An 11625-nucleotide genomic window follows, 5' to 3' on the forward strand; every position below is an offset into this window, starting at 1 on the left:
AGAACAACCTTTCATTAAAACGAGCTTACTAAATCAGCCGCTTACAACAAGCTCAATATATATAAATAAATAAATATATATATATATATATATATATATATATATTTTAAAGTCAAACATTATGGTTAAATATGAAAAGCTTCTTGAGCAAGAGAATGAACATCTGGTTCTCTTCACGAGGCACCAAACGACACAAACTACCATCATTGTTATAGGTGAAGATTTTATAAATGTCCAAAATTACATCTCCAAAGAGTGTCGGAGGATGAGAACCATTGACAATGACGAGAATCGTTCACCGTCTTCATTGTCGATAATCTAATGTTTGCAATCTCATCCACGGCGAGGTCATAAGTTAGTCACAAAGGGCAGTCATTCTCTCATTACGGTACACTCTACCACTGTCAATACACGAAGTGCCGATTATTACCTCGTACGAACTATTCCAAAGTATTTTCGCTCAAACCAGAGTCGACACTATTGAAAGGGATCGAGGCATCAACATTTAAATTAACATTTCCAGAGTTTGGAGTTTTTCATATAGTTGTGTCCCAAATTCAATCTTTTTTTGCAAAGTATTTGTCTTTTATCTCATTGCATGATATTTAAAAATGTACTCACCTACTAATTGAGATTTTCGTTGGGCTTCATTTTTATCTCACAAAATTGTCAAACATATCCCATAAAAATAGCACGCCCATCGCCAAAAAAGTGAATGCAGTTTTCGAAGACAAACTCATCTATTTTCTTGTAGCCAACATCTCGTAATCGATTTACAAACTTTTCTTGCTCGACGACACTATTGAAGCATGATACGAAATCTCAAAACCAATTACATAACAAAAATTTCCTGTTACGTTTTATTTTATGGTTCGTGGTAGCATTATAAACATATGGTTTATTATGCAACTTTATAAGGTATATTTCTTGTTTTCATATATAATTATTTCAAATATTTTTTGACAGAATTGAATTGATTGTCAAAATAATTTAGACAATTGTATGTCTAGAAAATTTGGACTTTTTATCGTTTCGTTTCATCATTATATATAAACTTATATATATGCTAGAATGACGTGATATTTGTGAAGAAATTATTAATGAGACAATCCCAAAACTATATATTTTGTATAACTAATATATGATAAAATATTTTAGTAGCCGGAGAAAAATCAACAAGATAACATTATTTAACACCTTAATTTTGAGATCGAGTAAACAAAAAATGCTAAGGAGTTTAAGACCACATACTCACGGCACCACCAAATTGATAACGATATATAAAAGTTTAGATGGAATTATTAACTTTTTGAAATTAATCAGTAGTGTTGAATTTTAACTGGGTCATTTGTGTGTTGATAACATACTAATGATTAATTAATTATTGCTATTTATTTGTGCTTTTTATGCATTTGATTTATGTTGTCTATTAGTGTAAAAATGTCAAACCAAATACATTCGATTTTGAAGTTCTTTTATTGAAAAAAGGGAACGAGATATATCTTTCGAAACTGATAAAGTGGGTCAGCTGTTGTAATTTTGATTGGTTATGTGTGAATCGGTAACACCTTAACAAATTGCAATAGAATGATGGATGTAATATATATAATTATATCATATCTTAATCTTTGCCAGATATGGATGATAGAAAAGCCAAGAACGTGGAGTTTCCAAAGCAACTAATTATACAGAAGATATCTATAAATCAGTCTTTTCCGATAAATAAATAATAAAAAAATCTATAAATCAGTCTCGAATATCAACAAAAACTCTTATATAAATTCATTTATTATAAAAAAATCGTACAAATAAATCAGGGCAAGTCCCTTAATTAGAACAGCTGAGGAATGATTGCTAGTTTTTCGGTACCTTCCAAAGTTTGAAATATCGTTTATCTTTATCGTTATCGTGTCGGTACTCATATTTAATAAGTATATCTTTTATCGCAAGAGTTTATCGTGAATTTTTCGGGAAAGAAATCGATAGATTTAGAATTACGGTAAACCCCGATTTTTATGAAATTTTTAGCTGGGTCATATCGATTTTTTGCATCACGTGATTTTCTATCGGTATCGGCACGATAAATCTCGATTTTATAGATAATTTATGATTTTATACGTTTCGCTATCGAGATCAGACGATAAGCAATATACCGTACGGTAACTCACCGATTACTCCAATAACTCAAAATTTGTTACAATCTATTTAAGTTCATTAAATGTTGATGTTGATTATCCCTGAAATATCGGCACGTGTCAGATATACAGAAGGACCATAATCCAGCTCTTATTTTAAGTGGGAATAAATTAGAAAAGAGGGCCTTAAGCTGCATGCTGATTTTTCAAACTTAATTCTCTAAATATCTATCAATTTTTGTAATCTGACCATTAAATACGGACTATATATTATTTTTGTTAGCTTAATTGACTTGTGTTTATGGTTTTTAACTGTTTATGATTTTATTAAAAATATTGTTTACAATCTTATTTAAATACAAATTATTTACGGTTTCAGTTAAAAAAAATAATAACTTGAATGAACTCATACATACCACTGGTGCACTTGGGTCGTGGTGGGTCACACATGTGGGCCCAACGACTTAAAGTCCATGTAGATATTTATTTTTAAGGCCCAAGTCGGTGTAAAATGAGATTCTGACGCACAAATGTGATTATGACATTATCACTTTTTAGATACAAATAATATGCTCAATTATCATTTATAATGGATGCCTCTTATAGGTCTCTCACACACGTTACTAGGTGCAGATTAGAATCACCTAAAGTTTTGGATTTTATTTTTTCTCTAAACAATACTCACTAATGATTTGACATGAGGAATTAGAATTTTGGTTATGAATTTTTGCGAGGAAAAATAACGTGTTAAACTATACATTTGGCAAAATGAAACAAATACACCACCTCTCTTTTCTATATTTTGAGCATGGAATACAATGATTTAACTACAATATTAAAAAAAAAAAAAAGCTTCATTAGATATATAACCATATTTACAGTTTCACATTACATTACTATATAACGTTTCGTAAATCTTATATAAATAGACACGTCTATGTATTTACACACGTAAAATGACTAAAATACCCTATTAAAATTCTTGCTAAAAATTCTCTAGATTTGAATCTGTTGACTTTTTACAATTATTAACGAATCGCAATGACTCAACCCAACGACTCCAAGTTTCCGTCCCTTGGAATCTTCGCATGCATGGTGAGCTTAATCAGGCGAGGAATGGACATTTTTATTTACGAACATTTTTTGCAATTAATATTTGAATTTGTTGACTATTTACGATATATTGTTTTTTTTTATTGCAAAATGAACAAATATTTACACTATTATGTACAACTATTTATAACTGATTACAACTATTTACAAAAATTTACAACTAATTACAGACGACGCAAAACTCCCTAGGGAGATCAATGAGCCTATACTGCCCTGACCTCGTCGGATCCCGCAGTCCTCGTCCTCGGCCTCGTCGGATACCGCAAGACAACCAACTTCTTTGAACAAAATTAGCAACTTCTTTAGTGGATCCTAACGATTATTTGTTGTTTATGTTGTCGTTGTATATATTCAATTTGTAACCGTTAATTTCTCTAATCTTCTCGATCATTTTTAGTGGTTATTAGACTTTAATTTATGGTCATATTTATTTTTTATTCGGCATAATTCTGACTATATTTTCGTATTGTTTAGTGGCAGCTCGATATAAATCTGATATTTCTCTCAACAGATTGTAAATTTTCCCCTTATAACATAACTATAAGCCTTGGAATTTTTTATTTTTTATTTTTCAATTTTAGCATATGGATTGGAGAGTAATAGTACACTTTATTCCATGATTTGGTTACGCAGATGAGTCATCTTAGATGACATAGTTATTATATTGTTATTCTATGCTTTTGTTATTTTTCCAGTCCAGCTTGTATTTATAATGTCTTCAATGGCGTTTCTTAACGTCGAAGTTCGAACCTAATTAGTTGAATAAGAATACCTTCCATTAAATGTGATGCCTTTACAATATGTGCCATGATGTATCTATGGGAAATGCTTTTATTTTTTATTTTTATTTTTTATATGTAAACACAAAATTTAACCATGACAATGTTTGTAGGCTGTACTTCTGGATAAAATAGTATACAAATGTGGCAACTAAAGAGGAATATATGTATTGAGTCTCGACAAAAGAGATCGTTGATTTTATGGAAGGGATATATTTTTTATATAGGTATACTAGGTCTCTCAAAATCTCTCGCATTTAAAACTCTTGAATTAATTGGCATGCGACAGTTTGGTTTATAAAATAAAATAAAAAATCAATATAGGATTTTAAAAGTACTTAACTGATATTTGACTGTATAATTTAAAAAGGCTGTTTGGATAAGCATTGAAAACTATTGGCTGATATCTTATAATTTTTTTTTCCTGTGGAATATGTAACTATGTGCATGCATTTTATTTAAGTCTCTTCCAAAGGAGACCATGCAAATAATTGAAGCTGTTTGATGAAAGCTTGTCAGCGGAAAGTAAAGAAAGAAGAAAAAGAGAACAAATGAGAATTTAATTTAGCAGAAGCAATTTTCAGTTGGTTTTTAAGGGATAGTCTTGGATGATAAATTTGAGACCATTCCAGTTGTGTAATGTGACCGGTGGTGGGTCATTCATATTATAATTTATTATTTCGTAGCTTTATAAACCTCGCTGGATTTTATCTCCATTTGAAAATGAAATTATGTGTACGACACATCATATGTTTCAACAAAATTATTGGTGCTTCATAGTTCATACCTAACTTTCATTATGATCCAGCCAAAAACATAACTATTCATGAACCTACCACAAACTATTATTTTCATAGATGAAAAGTTATTGTATTTTTTTCTTCTTCAATATTTTAGTTAATTCGGGACTAAAACAAAAATGTCACCATAAATGACACATCTTAAAATAAAGATAAGACGGGGTGTGAAATTAGATGCATTGAAAGTTTGAGGGCAGAGAAGACACAAATGAATTTTTTTTTTTTTTTAGTTAGAATTCAACGTTGGATGACTAGAAAAGTCCATAGATTCGGCGCTTTTTTTTTTTTTTTTTTTTTTCAAGTAGAATCAGAATGTGCTGCACAACCAAACTCTCCACGTTCCAAAAAAAAAAAAAAAAAGATTATAATAAAATAAACTCTCCACTAGTTCAAGGTCAAGCAATACACACCGTTCACTATAAAGTTCAAACTCCCTTGTAATGCTGGGCTATAAGATCATAGCTACACAGAGCTGACCTTTGTGTTTTTGAGATTTGAATACGCAATGATGATTCAGATTAAAAAAATACACAATGATGATGACGTAATTGTATTAATAATCACGTTATGTATGCATATCTATCAACAAACGGTTTGTGATATATGACGATAGTGTTATTTAGAACTCAAGAACCAAAAGCTTAGTGCTTAAATCATCATCACACACGCACACACGCATTGAAGTACAAAATCCAATACGAGACTATGTAACAGATTAGCTAATTTACTACCCGAGAGAATTACTCTAACAAGTTTGGCAAATTGAATATAATGTCATTGAAAATATGATTAATCTCAAAGACATGCAAAGCATATAACAATTGAAATAAAACAAGTATTGATAACGGAAAAAGCGAAAAAAAAAGAAGTTAGGATTACGACTTCATTCGGATTGACAATGGTGATTATCGTTTAAAAACAATGTTCTTGTCTCGTTTATTAAATTATTAGTCAAATTCATGTGATAATCATGGATAATCTCTCTAAAGTCGCCAACGAATCTAACTATTTGTTGAATTATTACCTCTCAATCTCAAACCATATTAGAACAAATGACATCAATAAACACAAAAAATTCAAGGCTACACAAAAATTCATATATATATATATATATATATATATATATATATATATATATATATATATATATATATATAAGCTAGATCATCTTAATGTGTCGACTTGAACTAAATTCGAATATCTGGATTGTAGAGTAATTTTCAGGGTGATTTGGGTAATCCAAGTTTATCCAAATGTCAAAATAGGCTCCACACCACCACACTTTAACGCAGTTCACTTTTGTCAAATCTCGTGCGACTTCCATAAGGCTTAACGCGCATGTTGAATTGGTCAAGTGTTGGGGAATTCATGTGATCCCAACGACAAAATGACGCGCATCTGCTTGATCACGAAGCGCTCTAATGGCACTATAGCGCGGTGTGGCACATTTTGGTTGCTATGGCATGTATTGGCACCTTCAAGTAATGATCTTTAGCAAGTAGTGATGCAAAATGTCTCGTGTTATCATGATATCCCTCCATTGAGTTCCAAACGCTCGAATCTCACAAAGAACCTAATGATAACTACAAAAAGAAAATCAAGAAACTCAAGAATAACCTTTGATTCGAAGTTAAAAGTGTATAGTCAGTGTGTATAAAATACACTTATCAGGCTGGTGCTATACAACGTCAAACGATAATGTGAATAAACCTTGTAAATTGTAGTCGAACTTATCTCTCTCTATGGATTATATATATATACATATGTATATACATATATGCAGTGACGGAGCCAGTATAGGCCCAGCAGGTGCTTAAGCCCCAGCTCAAAAAAAAATTTGCACTTTTTGCCCATTTTTAAAAAAAATTACATTTTTTTCCCTTGAAAATTTATACTTTTGGCCCAATTTTTATAAATTTTTTACAATCAAGCCCCCCCTGAATTTTTTTTTTCAAATTAGCCCCCCCTGATGGGCTTTTCTGGCTCCGTCACTGCATATATGTGTGATGATAATTGAAATAACATAATCTTAGAAAGTTTAAAACATAAGAAAAATATAAAGGCAGGCATGACGTTTACTTATTGGGCCTAGCTCACGCCGATAGGGATATCATAGTACCCAATATGGTGGTGGGCCCAATTATTTTAGGAACTTTTGAGTATCGGAGCCCAACTCCTTAAAATAGCAAACTCATTTTTTTTTTTTTCTGTTTTTTGGTACCACAAGTTGGAAAGTACAAGCGAGGGAAGTCCAAGGTTGATCCCTACAATTTATTAGTCAATTACTATTAATAGTTTGATGACTGGGTTGGTAAATCTTTGAGCACTCATCAACAATCGCTCACATCCCAAAATTCAATCAACTTTCGATTCGTGGCTCCACATGTTTCTAACATAATCAAACATTTGAATTTACTAAGAAAAGTAAAAAAGAAAAACTATTTATTATATTCTGAATTAGATACGCTTTTCAGGCTATCCGCGTTCCTCTGCATAATTGACTGCTCATAATACATATAATATGTTTTTTTGGAAGCTTATGGTAAGACTGAATAACATTTGTTAGTGAAAAAGAGACAGCCAACCCTTGTTGACATATTGAGAGAAAGAAAGAAAAATAAGAAAGGATTAGTCAACTTTTTACATGAGAGTGCTCTGAGTCTGAGATGTTCTTTTCAGTCATCACTATCATTGATGGCGATACAAAGCTAAACGACTGAGATATGTCCATCTACTTCACATATAATTTTTTGCTTATTTGTGTTAAAGCACATATTTCTGAAGCCTTTTTCTTTATATATATGATTTCAGAGTAAAGGATTGCCTTGGCTCTCTCTCTTTCTATCTATTCAAATAACAATAGTACTGAATCAGAAGCAAGAGGGGCATGTAAATCAGATTCTTGATCAGATTCAGATCAGATATCGTTTCGATCTGAAGAATCCGATAGACCAGCAAAGTGTGAAGACCAGTATCTTGAGGGTACAAGATTCAAAAAACTCAAAAGCCTGTAACTTGGAAAGACCAAAAGATTATATTAAGCTCACTGTCTGTTTGGAACAAGGAAAATGCAAGCGAAAAAGAAAATAGAAAAAAAAAATAAAACAGGAGGGAAAATCAAAACTATATGTCGTGTTTGGAAGCCGTGAAAAATAGAAGATAATGAAGAAGGGAAAGCGAGAAAACATACACAAACGCGGATGGATAGATTTCATTTTCCTCTCAATTTCCCATGGAAAATGAAATCCTCTTATTAATTATACTTTTTCCCTTAACTTCTGATTTCCCTCCAACCGAATAACACAAGGAAAATAGGAGAGATTCCATTTTTTATTTTCCTCCTATTTTACGAGTTCCAAACAAAGCCTCATAGAACAAGAATGAATCGGAAGCGAGCGAAGACAAAGCAAAATTCTTAATTACATATAGTTTTTGTCAGTCCTTCAATTTCAATCCCACAAATTGCAAATAAATATACAAGAAAAAAAAATGGGGGCATTACTAAGCGAATCAAACAAAGCCAAAGAAAAATTTGACGAGAATTGGCATAAGAAGCAGAGACAATTGGTGTGTTTAGATGCCTAACAGATACATCAGTTTGTAAGGTTTGAGAGTCATTTACTGAGATACGAAATAGAGGTTCATCTTTTGAAATGCAGTGCAAAGTTCAGTGCAAGAAGACAATCACAATTTTCTAAACCACACAAAGCCTGGTTATCAATAAGAGTTTTGGTATTATATTTTCCCTGTAAAATAGTATCCACAATGAACAAGAAATATCTCACAAACAAATATTGATGATAATTGTAAAGATGACCATACGCTATACAGCGCTTAACTAACACACCTCTGAATCCAACCATGACGATATTGATGATAAATTAATAGCGATATCGCAGTCCAAGATTCTACCTGCAAGTACAAAAAACAAAAAAAAGTTCAACATTGTTGTTTGTTCATAAACCATAAACAAATGAAGGTGAAGAAGAAAAAAAGAAAAAAAAGAACCACACCTTGGAGACGATAAACCAGTCCAAGTCCAATCCATTCCATTGCTATATTGAATTCCTATCTCAACTCAACTCAACTCGGCTATATAATTTCTCTACTTATACAACAAGCACATCCAAGAAATTTAAAAAGAGAAAAGAAAAAAAGGAAAAAAAATAAAATTTGCGGAGTCTCTCTCTCAGTTACTCACTGAGTCACTGACTCGGAGCCGAGGGCTGAGACTGAGAGTCGTCTTTGGGAGCGGAAGAAGAAGGCGAAGCCACGGCGGAAGAGAGGTGGTGATGGTGATTATGTTGGCTTTGGAGAAGCTGTTGCTGGTGAAATCGCTGAGCCATCTGTTGGTGATACATCTGAGTCAAAACTCCCATGTCCTGCGATAACCCTAGCTCCAATCCCGGATACTGCTGGTGGTGGTGATTCCCGCCGCCGGCGAGAATCGAGGTGAAGCTCATCCCGCCGCCGCCGAGCGCCGACGCCGAGTTCGCGAGGTCCATCGCGAATCCGCCGCCGCCGTGGTGGTGCGGCGGCTGCGGGGCCCACAGAGGCCCGGCGGAGGCGAGCGCCGAGGCCGGGACGGTCCCCGAGCCGGTGGCGGCGATTATCGAGGGCTCGGCCTGGTGGAGGAGCCACTGGATGGTCTCGCCGTCGGACTTGTGACCTAGCTCCCGAGTCAGCTGGAAAATTCTGGCGGCGCACAGCGCCGGCATCCGTATCCGCCGTCCTCGGCCGTCGACCTTCGTGTGACGGTCCTTGTTGGACGCTCTCTTCGGCGCTAGTTGCTGCTTCTTCGCCGCCGAGATTTCCTCGCCGGTGTTGTTGTTGTTGTTGTTCTTGTCCGCGATCACTATCTGAAACTCCTTGATTTCTTCGCCGGATTTCTCTGTTTCACCGCCGATTACCACGGGGCTGTTGTTTTGTTGACTCAAAAACATGACTTGTTGATTTTGTTGTTGATGCTGCTTCGGAGCTTCCATTATCGGCGCTGCGAAAGCCAAGGTTAAGGTTTTGGTGGTGGTGGTGGAGAGTGTGAATGATTGAGAAGAGAATAATTAAAAAAAAAATAAAAGAATTTTGAAATTGGAAAAAAAAAAAGGAAAAAGTACTAGACTTTCTTCTTCAATGGAATTCACTGTTTTTTTTTTTTTTAGGCCAAGCAAAAGACAAAACAATAGCCAATCTCAATCTGAAACTCAATCTATATTATTATTCACTCTTGTGTAACCTCATTTGTCAAAAACACACTACAAAGGATATTTCAATTTCATCTCACCTTCTCTTTTTAATTTTTATTCCGTTTATTATATTTTATAAATGAATGGTAATTATAGGCACTTTTTTAAAATTTACTGTATTACTGTAGCTATGGTAGTTGGACTTGGTTTCGTTTTGACCATAATAAAGAAAAGAAAAGAAAGCAGCTTTAACTGCCAATTCTTTTCACCTTCTTTCTTTCTTCATCTTCACTACCATGGAGGCATGGAATAATAATTGTGTTGCAACAATATATCCAGCCATGTTTCTATATGCTGTTATTAGTCCCAACACATCAAAATTATAGTTAATATATCTTTCTTTAGTAATGATGATAGGCATTTCTTCTCTTCTCTTGTAAGCGAACTCAAGCCAAGCGCTGCTGAACTGGGCTCCCTGGAAACCTGACACGTGGTCGTTTGTGAATGGCTTGCTTCTAATTCACTCTCCGCTATCTAGGCAATGGGCTACTCATCCTTCTCAATCCAGATGGTCAATAATCATACCTTGAATAACTGAAATTGATGGCCTTCATAATTTAATATTATTATTTTAATTTTCAATTTGGATTTGGATTTGGATTTGCTTTCTCTTGATCTTTCTGGTTTTTTGGAGATAAAAATTGAGAGATGATATCTAGGTGGGACCTTTTGGAAGTGATGATGATGTTAGCTTATTAAGAGTTTCTGACGACAATTTCATGGGCCATATGAAATCTAACTTCCCGTAGGAATTTTTGCTTTGTTGGATTTGTTTTTGTACAATTAGGGTAACCCCATTCCACATGTAGGAACCAAGAGGATATATGACCATTTTTTTTCATTTTTTTTTCAAGTTTTTTTTTTCTTATTTTGTACGAGCTTCCTTATATCCCGGGACAACTGAAATAAAAGTCCAAACTTGCTTAGGCAGTTAGGCATGGTAACGTATATTGATAGGAATTGAAATTTCAACAGAAACAAATTTATTGTACATATATTGATGTCCAAGCAAAGCATTTGACAATGACAATTGGAAAAAAAAAAATTATTAGAATTTTATTAAATTATTATTGTTGGTGATAAAGTAATAAAATGTGAAAGTCAATTTATTTTTATCGATTTTAAATTGCTCGATGCAATATGATATTATCGAACAAAAGATGTCTAAGCTCACGGCTCCAAAGACGGAGCCTCATGAGACTGAAGGGGGCATACCACTTCCCTTTGATTTTTTTTTATATTTAATTTTTAACGAGTGTTTTTTTTTCCGCGTCAAATGTGTATTTAGTTGTTACATCCAAAATTAGATTGTTTTTCTACATCCTTGAATGATCTTTTTCTCATATGCTCCCTCTTAAAAATAATTATGTACATTATTTTTATATTTTGTAATCTTTCTTATTTTGCGCCTCTTGAATAAAATTTATGGCTCAGCTATTGCATAGCTTTACTCGTAACCTCAATCTTGACCCTCGGTCCGTTGCTTGCGTACGTCGTCATGACATGTTCCCTCTTAGCATTTGCAAAATTCGTTAACTTTGAATGTGAAATTGCA

General features: G+C 33.6%; 1 protein-coding gene across 1 annotated transcript; it reads right to left on the reverse strand.

Moving 5' to 3' along the window:
* Window positions 1–8337: 8337 nt before the first annotated feature.
* Window positions 8338–10116, reverse strand: LOC149406391 (uncharacterized). The gene is made up of 2 exons (XM_089603171.1): window positions 8841–10116; window positions 8338–8739 (listed from the first exon to the last, which is right to left on the reverse strand). The coding sequence occupies exon 1, from the start codon at window positions 9810–9812 to the stop codon at window positions 9033–9035; it is 780 nt and encodes a 259-aa protein (XP_089459297.1). The 5' UTR covers window positions 9813–10116; the 3' UTR covers window positions 8338–8739; window positions 8841–9032.
* Window positions 10117–11625: the final 1509 nt, after the last annotated feature.

This window comes from Urtica dioica, chromosome 1 (assembly GCF_054948205.1).
Source record: "Urtica dioica subsp. dioica isolate 48M chromosome 1, U.dioica_male_clone48M_v1_H2, whole genome shotgun sequence".
In the NCBI taxonomy this organism is placed as follows: Eukaryota; Viridiplantae; Streptophyta; class Magnoliopsida; order Rosales; family Urticaceae; genus Urtica; species Urtica dioica.

Bases quoted from the DNA above. Each gene is read 5' to 3' on its own strand.
- LOC149406391 (XM_089603171.1), bottom strand. From the start codon at position 9,812: ATGGAAGCTCCGAAGCAGCATCAACAACAAAATCAACAAGTCATGTTT.